Source organism: Pteropus alecto, unplaced genomic scaffold, assembly GCF_000325575.1.
Source record: "Pteropus alecto unplaced genomic scaffold, ASM32557v1 scaffold146, whole genome shotgun sequence".
Lineage (NCBI taxonomy): Eukaryota > Metazoa > Chordata > Mammalia > Chiroptera > Pteropodidae > Pteropus > Pteropus alecto.
In genome coordinates, this window is record NW_006442107.1 from 14,460,220 (window position 1) to 14,474,840 (window position 14,621).

The 14,621-nt window shown below is 40.7% G+C and overlaps 1 protein-coding gene across 7 annotated transcripts; it reads left to right on the forward strand.

Moving 5' to 3' along the window:
* The first annotated feature begins 1,449 nt into the window (after positions 1-1,449).
* On the forward strand, positions 1,450-8,834 carry ZNF396 (zinc finger protein 396). Of its 7 annotated transcripts, none has more exons than XM_025038623.1 (5): positions 1,450-1,538; positions 2,481-2,630; positions 3,832-4,319; positions 4,576-4,738; positions 6,019-8,834. In XM_025038623.1, the coding sequence occupies exons 3-5, from the start codon at positions 3,903-3,905 to the stop codon at positions 6,561-6,563; spliced, it is 1,125 nt and encodes a 374-aa protein (XP_024894391.1). In that variant the 5' UTR covers positions 1,450-1,538; positions 2,481-2,630; positions 3,832-3,902; the 3' UTR covers positions 6,564-8,834. The 7 variants fall into 7 exon arrangements, with proteins under 7 accessions (XP_024894391.1, XP_006920029.2, XP_015451154.1 ...); XM_006919967.3 differs by lacking the exon at positions 2,481-2,630 and having other exon boundaries at positions 1,453-1,538; positions 4,597-4,738; positions 6,019-6,360; positions 7,206-8,834; XM_015595668.2 differs by lacking the exon at positions 2,481-2,630 and having other exon boundaries at positions 1,453-1,538.
* The last annotated feature ends 5,787 nt before the right edge of the window (positions 8,835-14,621 follow it).

A 14,621-nucleotide genomic window follows, 5' to 3' on the forward strand; every position in this document is an offset into this window, starting at 1 on the left:
TTGGGCTTTCATAGCATCTGTAGACAGCTCCATCGGAACATGCCACTTTGATTGGAATAGTCAATTTATACACCTTTCTCCTTAACTAATCTATCAGTTCCTAAAGAGCAAGAATCTGTATCTTACATTTGAATTCCCAGTGTTTAACATGCATCTGGTATATAGCAGATGCTATCTCTATTGGGACTTTCTTTCTAATCTATCCTCAAACATTAATAAAAAGCAAACAAACAAAAACCTGTCCTTTATCTCACTGTGAAACTTTATAAACAATCTTTTAATTTGCTCCTTTTTTTTTTTTTTTTAAGTTTAGCTTCTTGGATCTGGCTATTTGGTGGAATCAGAACCCATGAATTCACCCCTGAATTCTTGCCAAATCCTACAGCTTTTCACAATTCCTTTTTCTCCTTGCCGTTTTTGACTGGTGTTCATTTTCTCCTTAAACCACCTTCTAAGATTTAACACCGTTGCCAACATTACCCTTGAAGAATTGTTTCAGATTCTTCATTGCCTGGAGTCATTTAACCCATCCACCATCAACATAAACACATTTCCTTCTGCAATTTGTGTTAGCAATTGCCTCAGCAACAAATGTTATTTAATGAAAGCCCCGTTGAAGCAAGAATCTCTTCAAATTTAATGTAATTGTAGGTTAATTAAGATGCAAATTTCTCCCTTAACTCCCTAGTTCTGATTTAGACGGACTAAACCAGGCTTTTCTCTCATCACTTCAGACTCCAGTACTACATACTTTTTTTTTTTTTTGGTCATACCAAGAGTTTTTTCTTGTTATTGTTATATATTAATTAGCAAATGGTTTTGAAAGCATATTTTTCCTCTCCCAGTCTAATTCCTCGCTTCCTTTACAAGTATATTTCCAAAAGTCCCTGGGTAAAGTGGGTGGAGGAGGAAGCCAATATGCGGGACTGTGGCTTTGTAGCTCATTTAGCTCAAATTTATTTTTAAATTTACTTAAGATTCTACATATATATCCCAAAATATGCGTGAGCAGGTTCTCACCTTTTTAAAGGGCCATTAGGTTACCCTGTGAAAACATGGATGGGGGGGTCTCAAACCTCCTTAAAACTTAAATACTTGGAGCGTACCAACCTCAGTAGCGGGGGGGTACTACAGGAAAGTTGTGCTGACCGGTTGCAAGCACAGGAGTCTCCCCTCTTTATGACCATGGGCAAGTCACGTAACCCTAAGTTTTATTCCTTGTAAAATCGGAATAACCTTGTTGGGTGACTGAAAGAATAAGATTAATGTAAGTAAAAGTACTCAGAGAAATAGCAACGCTGGTTTATTTGAACCGGTATGCGGAGCAGCTGGATGCCCACCCATACGTTATCCTTCCCCTTCCCCTAGCTCAGGCGTGGCCTCTCAGAAAGCCCGAGGCGGCGGTGGCTCGTCTCCACGGCAACCGCTCCGTTATCCTGGCCCCGCCCACAACCCACCTCGAGGACCGGAAGCAGCTTCCAGCCTGGCGCTTATCCTGCTTCTCCCCGATACCGCGGGTTGTCCTTCCCCGCCCGGAGGTGAGAGCCGAGGCCTCTTCTCCGCCGCTACGCCGCGGAGAGAAGCGTCCGTCACGCGGGGGGCGCGGCGCCGCTTGGTGGCAGCTCTTCCCTTCTTCCGCGCATCCCTTCTTTGTACCCCTCTCCATACCTCCTACACCTCCCTCCTACGTCCCGCGGCTCTTCGCTGCGGTCCCTACCTGGTCCCTGCATCTCTCTGCCTCTCACCGCACGTCCGCACAGCGCCTCCCTTGTCCTCTCCCGCGGCGCATGGCCCCTCAGCTGAACCCCCTCCCATCCCCCAGCCCGCGCGCGCCTACCCGCTCGGCGCGCACCCTCGGTGACGCCCGCGCGCCTCGCGGTCCCCGCCGGGGAGGGAGCGCCGCGGTAGTGGGGCCAGGCGTGGGGAGGCACCATCCCGGGGCCTTAGGCCGCCCGTCCTCCCGGAGGCGGTACACCAGAGGGAGGGTTTCGAAGTGAGAGTCAGTCTTCTCCGCAAAGACCCTGGACTTGGGGCGCTGGGCGAAGCCTCCCCTCCAGAAACCCGGTTCGTTACAGGCCCTCGTGCGTATTTGGGCGGGTGTGGGTTTCATCGTCTCTTGTGTAAAGCCGAGCGCGACTGTGGAGTAGGCCGCCCGTCCTCCCGGAGGCGGTACACCAGAGGGAGGGTTTCGAAGTGAGAGTCAGTCTTCTCCGCAAAGACCCTGGACTTGGGGCGCTGGGCGAAGCCTCCTCTCCAGAAACCCGGTTCGTTACAGGCCCTCGTGCGTATTTGGGCGGGTGTGGGTTTCATCGTCTCTTGTGTAAAGCCGAGCGCGACTGTGGAGTTAGCATGGGTTCGACGGCCACTATCTCCTGCGACTTCCAGAGGCTGCTTTAGTTTAGGGGCCCTCAAAGCAACGCCCACAGACAGCTCCAGACTCTTGACCTCAACCCTTCCTGCTGCCCCTGTCTTGACCGCAGACCCTGTTCCTGCCCAAGGTCATCTGGGTCTGCTGCTTCTCTGAGCACGGTCTTCTGCCTCCGGCCTCTGGAACACACAGAACCATGAATAAATGTGGATGGCCTGGGTTCACACCCCAGCCCGTAGTCACATTACCTGAGCTTGCGGTGGTGGGTTTCTCATCTACAACATGGGAATGAAATAACTGTAGTGCTTTTGCGAGGATTTAAATGGGTTTATATTTACTGAGGCACTCAGAACAGTGCTTGTCACATGTTAAATCATCTTTGTCAGCTGTTGTTTGCAGGGTATCACGTTACTATAAAAAGTATTTGGTAACATTTTTGTCTCTTGCTAGAGTCTAAGCCTAATCAAGCCACAGGCTTTGCTTAGGTCTCCACTGTATCTTCGATGCCTAGAACACTGCTTGATGAGGTGGGAAAAAAATGGCAGGTTACATAAAGGAAAAATAGGGACACGTATAAGGGTTTCTATTTAGTCATCAGATACTCAGGTAACTGCTGACCAATTAAAATGGTACTAAGTAAAATGGTACTCAGTAAAGTTATACTAAGAGTCTTCTCACCCCCTTCCTGCTAACAAGCTAATGATACTTGGAGAGATTGCTGCTCTCTTACATTATGTTGCTGGTAGCATTGTGAATTGATAATCTTTTCTGTAGTTTACTTGATAACATAGCAAGACAGAATTTGCCATTCTCCTTTGACCTCCATAAGGTAAGGCCTTGGGACATGCTTGAAGAAAATAATCTGAAAGGAAAAAAATAGTATATTCATGAAGTTGTGCCACCCAGTATTATTTATAATAGTAAAAATTAGAGATTACCAAATAGTCTACAATAGAGATATTATTAAGTAAATAATATAGATGTTACAAACAGGAAGTAGAAGTAAATATGAAAAAATGGAAATACAGTAAGATGGAGGAATTTGTGATTACTTTTTTAATGGTTCCTTTAATGTCAAAATGATATTGTTTTTAAAATTAGTAAACATTGAAAAAAAATCCGCACAATAGTACTTCTCTCATGAGACTATTTCCTAGAACTCTTAGCAGCAGGCTAGAAAAAATTAATTGGCTTCTTTATTTCTATGTTCCAGGAGCTCCTATGCAATCCTGGCTGATCTCTCATTGTGCTCTTTAGCCTTGTGGGCATGATTTTCAGAATTACTCATACATATAAATTAATCTTGGCTCTTTGATTCTCAAAGAAGGAAGTATTCTTTGAAAGCCTGGTTTATGTTAAGATTAAGAGCAGTACTTTCTAGCCTTGTTTCCTATCTTAGTTTTATTGTTCTAAGAAGCATTTGTCTTTGTCTTGTTCCACTTGTTTCTTTAATCATATTTAAGGAGTATCCACAAGGAGTACTTTACCTCCTTGAAAATTAAAGTCCAGCAGTCCTAAGCTATTCTCAATCCATATGTCTGCAAAATTGAGAGATTCATCAACACTCCTTCCACAAACTTCAGAAGAGCCTGACAGCATTCTGGTAGTGAAGATGGAAGAAGAGGAGGCCAGTAATCTGGACTCCAGCCTTCACTGGAGAAGCTGCTACAGCCCAGAGACCTTCCGCCAGCGCTTCAGGCAGTTTGGCTACCAGGAGTCACCTGGGCCCCGGGAGGCTCTGAACCAGCTCCGGAAGCTTTGTTGTCAGTGGCTGAGGCCAGAGGTATACACCAAGAAGCAGATCCTGGAGCTGCTGGTGCTGGAGCAGTTCCTGGCCATCCTGCCAGAAGAGCTGCAGGCCTGGCTACAAGAACACCCGCCAGAGGACGGAGAGGAAGCTGTGACTATGCTGGAGGAGCTAGAGAAAGAGCTTGATGGACCTACTGAACAGGTAAGAAGGTGTCTGAGGGGATGAAAGACCAGGCTGAGTCAGGACCTCTGGAGCATCATTGAGGGTAGAGTTCTCAGATTGTACTCTCACTCGCCACAACTGGATGTATAGCGGGGTGAATGTACTCCTAAGCTGTGCTAGAAAATAGAATGTTGCTCTTCTATTTTCTTCCCTTTTTCTGTGCCCCAGGATATTTTCTGCATAGCTTCTTCTCTTTTACTTTATCCTGAAGTCCCAACCTGATTCCCTTTTTCAGCCTCCAATATCCTGTTTCCAGGTCTTTGGACAAAATGAGGACATGCCTACAGAGAAGCTAGCACCTTGGGAAATCATTCAGGAGTCATCAAGTACCCAGCTCAAGCCTGAGAAGAAGCAGCTGCAGTGTTCGTCACGAGAGCTTCACTCCTCCAGACAAAATGGTGAGGGGCAGGATTTAGTTCATGGTCTGGGGCAAAGGTGGCCTCTCAGCCCACTGCATACATCTCAGCTGCCTTCTGCAAGAGGTCTCAAATCTCCTTGCCCCCTCTTCACTGAAAACTTCCACCATTATGTCATGCTAATGAACATTCTCAGTTTCTTTCTCATACAGTCTTATAAAATCTGCAGATTTTAAAAATTTTTGACAACATCTCCATCAGGATTTTCAAACCTTTTTAAAACAGCATGACCCTTTTCTCAAATGAAATTTTATGTGGAGTTTCAATTTAGAAAACAGATGAAAACATAGTTACTCTGAAGTAGTCTAAGCCCACAAGGGCTCCAACTTGGCTTTGTTCCCACCTCTTATCTTCAGGATCCCCTGAGGCCCTTCTGAGGGACCCTAAGGTCACAGTCTAAAGACCACTGGTCTACATCATCATTTTTGTGTAACTTCCTGTTCAATACTAGTGGGATCTAGTATCAGAATCACCCTATTGCTGCTAAGATGACTTTGCTCTCTTGCAATACTTTGAATATGTTTCTCTACTCCCTCGCATTCTAAACTGACCTGTGTTGCTCTTTGCATCACTTTTTACAAAAGCGTTCCAAAATGGCTGGCATAGCAATCTGTTCTTCTATTGTACATCCTACTACTACTACTACTACTACTAATAATAATAATAAGTGCTATGAGAACAAAGCAGAACAAGGGGAATACATGAAGTGGAGACACGGTCTTATTAAATAGGGTGGTGGAGAAGGCCTCTTTAATGAAGTGACATTTGAGCAGAGACCCTCCATCTAGATAATCATCCTGGATAAAACGAGATCCCGATATGAAAAGGAAAACCTTAGTTGGGAGAATCTCCTCCTCTCCCCCACCACTGGTTCTATATTTTAGGGATGGCTGATCAGCTAAGCAGGTTAATTTCTTCTAGGGGATTTTGATAAGAAATAATAATTTCTCTTTTAGGCCCTTTCTTTTCTTCCAGACTTTTCTCAGCCTCTGATATCTTTTTACCCTACTCAGCATTCTACCTTTTGCATAGAGTTTTTCATCTTTCTAGTTGACTGCCTCCTCAGACTATAAACATTTCTCTTTTGTCTTATGATCTTCTCAGTGTTTTCTGCCTTATTCTCTTCATCCTCCACATTGTGATGCTGTCTTACAAACATACTAGCTAATAAATTATCCATATATATTTCATTTGGATTATTTTCCTTTCTTTCTTTCTGAACAGAGAACCGGTGACATTTGCTTTTCTATGTATTATTTCAGATAAAGACACCAGAACTATAAATATGAAATCAGCTTCCAGACAAAAGACTTCTTCAGGCACAGAACTTCATTACAATGTTTCTAACATTGTTCATATGAATGCTTCCCAGGGTTTTACATCTAGAGGAACCTGTGAACAAGGTAGCAGGTTTGAAAGAAGACATAGAAATCCTTCTCGAAAAAAACAACACAAATGTGATGAATGTGGCAAAACCTTTAGTCAGAGCTCAGCCCTTATCCTACATCAGCGAATCCACAGTGGAGAGAAACCTTATGCCTGTGACGTGTGTGCGAAGGCTTTCAGCCGAAGTGCAGTTCTGATTCAGCATCGAAGGATCCACACTGGGGAAAAACCTTACAAATGTCATGAGTGTGGGAAAGCCTTTAGTCAGAGCTCAAATCTTTTCAGACATAGAAAAAGTCACACTAGAGGAAAAAATCCCATTGGTACTGTGAGGGAATCAAAGCATTTACTCAGAACTTTTCCGACAGAGGAAGAAAACACAAAGCACAAACACCTTCTTAGTATAGATCAGTGGTTTTGATGGGCACCAGTTTCCTTTCAGATGTCATAAAAGCCACAGGAGAGAATATGGACTGTCTTATGTAAGCATTGTTTGCTTTTCTGCTTATCAATACATTGTCAATGTTTGAGATTCTAAAGCTCAATTCAGATTTCCATCCTTAGGTAGCTCTTGAAAAGACATTCTCAGACTTGTTCTACTATTTCCAGTGTGAACACAAATAATGAATAGTCCAGTTGACCCTTGAACAACGCAGGTTTGAACTGCACGGGTCCACTTATATGTGGATATTTTTCAATATAGAGTAGGCCCTCTGTATACCTGGGTTTTCCATCTGCAGATTTAACCAGCTGCAGATTGATTTGCGGATGTGGAAGATCACCTATATGCGTTGTTCTGTGCCATTGTATATAAGGGACTTGACCATCTGTGGATACGGGTTATCTGCAGGAGCTGGGGGTGTTCCTGGAACCAATCCCCTTCAGATACTGAGGGATGACTGTATATTCCTTTTTAGACAAGTACATTTTCCCTGTTGAGAAGAAGTGTGTGAGTTAGTATAAAAATGGACATTCTCTTCCATTATATACCTTGAGCGCTAGAGTTGTCAGACCAAAGAAGATTAATCACTTAAAAAAAATTCCCCATTTGGTTTTCTGCTACCAGATTCAAAATATGAGAATAGGATTGAAGAGGCCCAAAAGAATATGTACCTTAACACCTAGACTGAAATGTCAAGAGTCATTGTTAGGAGGCAGGTGAGTAAAGGAACTTAATCTCTTATGAAAACTCACACGAGCCTACACATTACTCCTGTGTAGGAAAAATATAACCTCCCTTACAATGTAATTTGGAAATAACTCAGTGAAAACATTAAGATTACATGTCTTCAATGAGTGGCCTAAGCATGAGGAATGCTCTAATAATAAACAGGGCTGTCTATGAGTGCTTATATAAGGTTGATGACCATCTTAATAAAAAGGAAAAAAGGAGATGAAGAAAAGACTGTCCAAACAAGACTGATGAAACACAAATGTTGGCAAGTACAGCACGTAACAGAAGTGTACCATAGCTTACATGGAAAGGGAAACCCTTAACAGCTGATGACTATCCTTCAGAGTTCTTCCTGGCCCCTTTTCTGGCATAACTCAGCTGTGAACATGTTTCAGACATTACAAGACAGCCTTTTATGGGCCTTATGCATTCTTAATAAGATGAGTTTTTTGACAAAGCTGTCAAGAAGTAAGATCCTGGGTTTTGATGCTCTTGTACTAAAGAGGAAATCGCTAAAGTCAATTTAGAGTCCACCAAAGTTTTTTCCGTATTTAATTCAGTCAGATACCCTGTTTAAATATAAAATGACTGATTCGTATGTCATTAAAATTCTGACAATGTACAACATAATGTTCCCTTTTCCAGGGATTCTTGGTAAGACTGTATATATTATAAGAATACATGTGTTATTGTGTTTCCCATGGTGCCACAGTTACCCAACATGGAGACAAACACAGAAGTGAAAGTCCTTGGAAGGAGAAAAGAAGGAGCTTATTGTGAACTTTCTCTGGGTTCCTCATGAAGTGTAAACATTTCATTATCAGAAAATCTAACCATATCTAGTGTTTAGAGTAACTCCAGAAAAAATGGAGGATTGCTGTGCTCTGCTTAGTACATTGATAAATGTAAGATTAGTAGGAAAAGTAAATGTAAATTTTAGCTATAGAATTTTCTGATAGTGATTATATGTTATAGTTCTAGGAAATATGAATATATATTGGGTTTTGTATATTTTCTGTTACTAAAATTGTAGGAGTCCTTATTTAGGGTTCATTCTCTGTAACTAAAGTGAGGAATAAGCCATCTATTAAATTAAAGCAGGAGATGCCTCAGAGATATGTGTATTGTGAATTACTGCTTAGTCTTGGAAAGACAGTTTCTTAGGTACTGTGTGAATACAATGACAGAATCTAAATCAAGTATTCTGATGGAATTGTCTGTCTTCACTTGGTGCTGCCATAAACTTTGCAAGATTGCATTCTCTACATTGTGAATAATCTGAATTTCTCCTCCAGAAAGTGATATGAATCATATTATCTAAATACATGATGAACATTTAAAGGGTGTTGCTGTGTACTTTGAGTTATCTTGCACTTAACATAGGTCTTCTAATGTAGAAGATGCTAGTTTATCTAAACAGAATTACTATGACTTGAGCTGACCTTGATAAAAAGTAGCATATTAGTACCACTATTAGATTGCTTAATTTCCACAGATAATAAATTCTCCAAAATGAAATTGGTATTTTTTAAATGAATTTCACTTCATCTGGGCCTTCAATATTATATCTATAATCTAATGTTCCTTCTTTGCCTCGCTCCCATTCTCTTTGAAACATGTACGTCACCGTCCTGTATCAAGAATGCTTATGGGTGCAAAATCCACCTTTTACGGCTTAAGTAAATAAGACTTTGCAACAAGAAATCTGGAGGCTGAGTTGCCGCTGACTCTCAATCAGCAACTGAACAGTGACTGGTCTGGCTGGTGAATCTGCCCTTCTTTTGGCCTTTCCCTCATGCTTATTTTCTCAGATATGCAAGACAGCTGCACCCATCTCCAGGGATGACATGTGTGGTCAAGTCAGGAAGAAAGGAAAGAATGGCACAGGTATAAGCTGTCTTCTTTATTAGGAAAAGTGAAAGCTTTCCAAGAAACATCAGCAAAATTCTGCTTATGTTTCCTTGTTGCGTATCTGGTAAAGCAAGCATTTCCCACTTCTAGAGGAAAAGCATCAGGGTAGAAGGAGATTGGGAACAACATTGGATCAGGCAACAGTGTTTGCCATGCTCCTTGGCCACCTAACTCATCACGGGCAGATGATTATGATTTTGCCTCCTGTATTACAGAAAAAGAGATTACAACTCTAACTACCTCCTAACAGCAAACCGTCCAACTTATCCACACCTCACCTGTAATTTCTTCTCCATCCTTTCAGAATGAAAGAGGAGTTTCTCCTCTCTGGTATAGCCTTCAGGCAATGCTATGGCAGTAGCACAGCAATGACAGAGGTCATAGGGAAGAACCTTAAACTCTTAGGGAGGGGAACCCTTTGCTCTGATCAAAGGACCTTTGGTCCCAAGAGCATGGTGCCAATCCCCATTGCTTTTATTCTCTCTGTGTCCTCTCACTATTTGGACCATCTACAGGATAGTTGAGAGAAGTAAACAGCAGAGCAAGGAAACTAAAACCCCAGCTTTCTAGCTGGTAGATTAGTAAGGGAGTCCTCAGGGGGCCAGAAAGTGTTGGGTTTATTGCAAAGAGGAGGGTAATCAAGTGTGATCCCTAAAAGTAGTATATGAACTTCTCTGCTTATCTCTAAATTGTGCATGCATGGATCTGACTCTGAACAGCAGACAACAGGCATTAGAAGTGAGCTGGAGTAGACTACCAACCAAGATCCAGAGTGGCCACTGGGCAGCATATGCAAAGGACATATTCAAATTGTACTGGAAGTGTTTGAAAACCAAACTGACATTGGAACTGTAGTCTTCCCAATGCAGATCAGAACTTGTGGCCTAACCCTAACTGGGACAGTTGCCTGATAAAACAAAAAAATCAACCTTCTTTTTAGGGTTTAGATGATACCTAGAATCTAATAACATTCAAAATGTGTAGGATACAATGCAAAATTACTAGGCATAGGAAGAACCTGGAGTATCTCAATTTGCAAGGGAAAAGAAAATCAAACTATACTAATACCTAGATGATAACGATGTTAGGATTATCAGAAAACAACTGGTATTATAACCATGCTTATGAAATAAGAGTGAATAAGTGGAAAGATAGAAAACCTCAGATAAGAAATAGGAGACATAAACAAGAACTAAATAAAAATTTTAGAGCAGAAAATTACAACACTCAAAATATGCACCGTTTGTATTCGATGGAAGAATGCAGATGACAAAGGAAATAGATGGATAGAAATTATCCTATTTAAACTGCAGAGAATAAATATTGAAAAGCAGAAAAGAACAGACTGTACAAGAAAACTATAACCCAAAATCTTTAATGAACATAGGCATAAAAATCCTCAACAGAATATTATCAAATTGAATCCAGCAATGCATAAAAAGAGTAAAACACCTGCACCAAGTGGGGTTTACCCAGGGCTATAAGGATGGCTCAGTATTCAAAATCAAAGTAACCTACCAGACTAGTAGTTTCAAAAGGAAAAACCACATAGTCATATCAATTGATGCAGTAAAGTATTTGACAAAATTCTAAAGATAATACAAAGTGCTGGTGAATATGTGGAGCATCTGGAACACTTGTATATGGCTGATGGAATGTAAAATGGTATAGCTACTCTGAAAAACAGTCTGGCAGTTTCCCATAAAAATAAGTATTTACTTACCATATATATTGCTCGACTCTAGCTGCTATTACTAAATATTATATACTGAATGGCTTGAAAAAAATAGGAATTTGTTTTTACAGTTCTGGAGGTTAGGAAGTTCAAGATCATGATACCTGCTGATTTAGTTCTCAGATTAGGGCTCTCTTCCTGGTTTGCAGATGGCCACCTTGCTGGGTCCTCACATAGAGCAGAAAGATAGAAGCAAGCTTTTCTCTCTTTGTCTCTTCTTATAAGGGCACTAATCCCATCATAAGGGCCCTACCTTCATGACCTTATCTAAACCTAACTACCTCCTAAAGGGCCCATCTTCCAACACCATCACATTAGGGGTTAGGGCTTCAATATGAAAATTTGGGGGCGGGGAGAGGGTAGCACATTCAGTCCATAACACTATATGATCCAGCAATCCCAGTTCTAGATATTTACTCTAGAAAAATAATATGTTCACACAAAACCCCATACATGAGTATTAAAGTAGCTATTCATAATTGCTCAAATCTGGAAACAACTAAAAAGTTCTTTAATGTTTGAACGTAAACAAACTGATACCTACAATAAAATACTACTCAGCAGTACTCAGCAATAAAATTTAATGAGGATTAACTATTGAGACATGCAATAACCTAGATGAATCTCAAAGTCATGCTGAATGAAAGATTAAAGGCAGTATGCTGAACAAAATGTATGTAAAAAGTTACATACTTTATGATTTATAATAATCTGGAAAAGTCAAAACAATTTTAATGGATAACAAATCAGTGGTTGCCATGGGTTAGGGATATAGGAAAGTTGCGAGTACATCTTGAAGCAATTTTATAGAGTGATGAAACCATTATGTATCATGATCTTGGTGGTAGTTTCACAAATCAATATACGTCTTAAAACTCATAGAGTACATGACAAAAAAAAGAGTCGATTTTACTGTATACTAACTTTTTAAAGGAGAACTCCACAAAATAGAGAACAAATAATAGAGCAAATGAACAAAGTGAAAAGTTTATTCTCTGCAAGGTTAATGAAATTTATAAACTTTAAGCAAAATTGCTAAAAAAAAACCCAAACCCAGACGAACAGAAATTATTAATTTCAGAAATGAAAGAGGGGATATCACCTCTGATCCTAAAGACATTAAAAGGGTATTAAGGAAATATTATGAACAACTTTATGCCAATAAATTTGACAATGTACATGAATTAGATATATTTCTTGAAAGACACAAACTACTTCCTCTTACATCTCATTGACCAGAACTAAATCACATAGCCATTCCTAGCTGCCAAGAAGGCAGAGTGATTATCTGGCGAAGGGAAACAGAATGGTCATGGATAGCTTGGTTCAATTACAACTTAACGACCTACTTATTGCTGGGCACAGTTTTACCTGTCCCCACCTCCACCCCTGCAAATCCAAAAAATTAGGGGCACATAAGAAGTAAGGGCAGTGCTTTATATAGGAAGCTAACAATGCTTACCACAGTTAAGCTTTTAGTAACTTGCAATCAAAATTCTGCTGCAGTGCATTTAACAGCTAAAATGAAATCTTTAACCAGTGTACTTAAAGCGCCCAGGGGAAAATACTTTTGAGCTGAGGGGAGTGACTGAGAGCTCTAAAATAATCGTTAGAGAAAAGTCTAGAAAAGATAATTCTTGGATGAAATCTGAAAAGGCCAAATCTAAAGGTCCGATCTCTTCCAAAGTAAAAACTTCTCTTCCTCTGCCTCAGGGTGCCTCCCATTTCCCCCAGCATTCTACCTCATTTAGGTGCCCCTGCTGGTATTCTATTCTCTACTATAGCATTTCTCCACCGCCTTGTAAATGCTTGTTTCCTGTCTGTCTCCTTGATGAGGTGGTGATGCTAAAAGAAGGAATCATAACTTCATTTTAGTCACCTTTAGTTCTCTGGAACCTATGAATTATCTGTTTTTGTTTACTTGTTTAATTTTTTACCATTAATGAATGAGATACTTTTAAGGCAAGGTTAAAAATTTTGCCTGGTACTTTACAATGAGTCCTTTTTAGATTTAGAAAGATTATTCCTTACACAGACAGTGAAAGCAAGAGTAGCCCCAAGTACCAACTCCTCATGAGCTTTTGTCTCACACACCAAAAGAATGACACCCAAACAAAAGGAGCCAGATGACTGCAACATGAGTTGTGAAACACCTTGGTCCTGAGGGACTAATGTTATGCTGCACCTAAGCCTTTTTATAGTCTGCAGCTGTACTGTAGAGGGGTGAAGCAGAAAGACTTACCATGACCCAGGAAACAATGAGAAACTGTCTCATGACAACCTTCTCAGGAGGCAAGTAACTGAGTGGCAAATGGCCTTGTAGCAACTCCTTACAAGCCTCTCATGCTCTCATGTTCAGAAAGAGTCACAAGGTGTTCTGCCAAAGCTCAGATCAGCTGCAGTTCAAGCCTTGCCTATGTTATCTATATAGATAATAGCATGAAAAAACATTGCCCAGAGAAACAAGATGCTCTATCTTGACTAGATCTTTAAGATGGCAGCAAGTACCACCAGTCATGAAAGAGCCTACATAGTGAGGCTCAGAGCGATGTTTCAAAGTGGGCATTGGTCTCTGCCCTCATAAGAGTAAATTAGAGAGGAAAACTTCATTGTGGTTTCTATTGACTCTCCTAGAAAAAATTAGGAATAATAAAAAGAAATCCCAGCAAAAGGTTTTGTAAAATTTCAACATTTTAAATTTCCTTAAGTATTTGTTCGTTTGTTTTTTTAATCTTTTATCTTTTCGAACATTACATGTAAAAACTCTTAAAGTAAAATAAAACAAAGAAAAATGCCTTGGGCTAGCATTTAGAATCACAAAAGAGGGGAAGGTAGGAAGAACACCCAACCCAGTTAATGGCAGTAGCCAGATAGAAGAGTGAATCCTGGATTTCTGAAGCCTCCTAAATGATGAAAGAAAGAAGATCAGAGTTATCAAGGGTTCTGGGAGAAAAAATTCTGGTCAGAGTATAAAATAGTGCTTTACCATCAACTGTTCGCTAACTTGTTTTCTCATTCACAAATTTATCAGAGGCCCTCTGAGGGCACTTTGCAGAGGGTACTTTCCTGAATGAGACAGAAAGCCAAAGCCTGCGAATCTTACAATGCTTCTGGAAGGCTGGCTCTATACTTCTAATACAGACCTTAAGCAACAGGGCTCTTTTGTGCAGTTTCTGATACCTGAAATATGACCTAGCAAAAGCAGCAATGTAGCCAGCCCACAATTCATTCATTTATTCAACAGATGTTTATTGAATTCTTTAGGTACTGGGCAGTCAGCATCCTAGGACTAGGTGGGGATACCGTGGTAAAGAATACAGGCAAGGTCCCTGCCCTTATGGGACTTATAGACCCAAACAAGACAAAACAAAAAACAGGGAAATGAATAAGAGGGATTACTTCTGATAGTGCTACAAAGATTTTCCAGGAGGAAGACGGTCATTGAGACTGGGGATCCTTAGCCATAGAGAGCCTAAGCTGAGGACAGACAGGGAGGGTAGGGAACAAACTACAGGGGGCTTGCAGGCCAAAGTAAGGAATTTTTATGTTATACTTAAAGCAGTGGGGATCCATTGAAGGCCTTTAAATAAGGAATGAAATAGTCCGATTTGAATTATTAGACGAATACTTCAGCAGCTGTTTCGTGGTATAAAATGCCC

What these genes read in the sequence shown, in the direction of transcription:
- ZNF396 (XM_025038623.1), top strand. Translation starts at nt 3,903, where the DNA reads ATGTCTGCAAAATTGAGAGATTCATCAACACTCCTTCCACAAACTTCA. An exon ending in TTGATGGACCTACTGAACAG is followed by an intron (nt 4,320 to 4,575) that starts GTAAGAAGGTGT and finishes TCCCTTTTTCAG; the next exon opens with CCTCCAATATCCTGTTTCCA. An exon ending in TCACTCCTCCAGACAAAATG is followed by an intron (nt 4,739 to 6,018) that starts GTGAGGGGCAGG and finishes GTATTATTTCAG; the next exon opens with ATAAAGACACCAGAACTATA.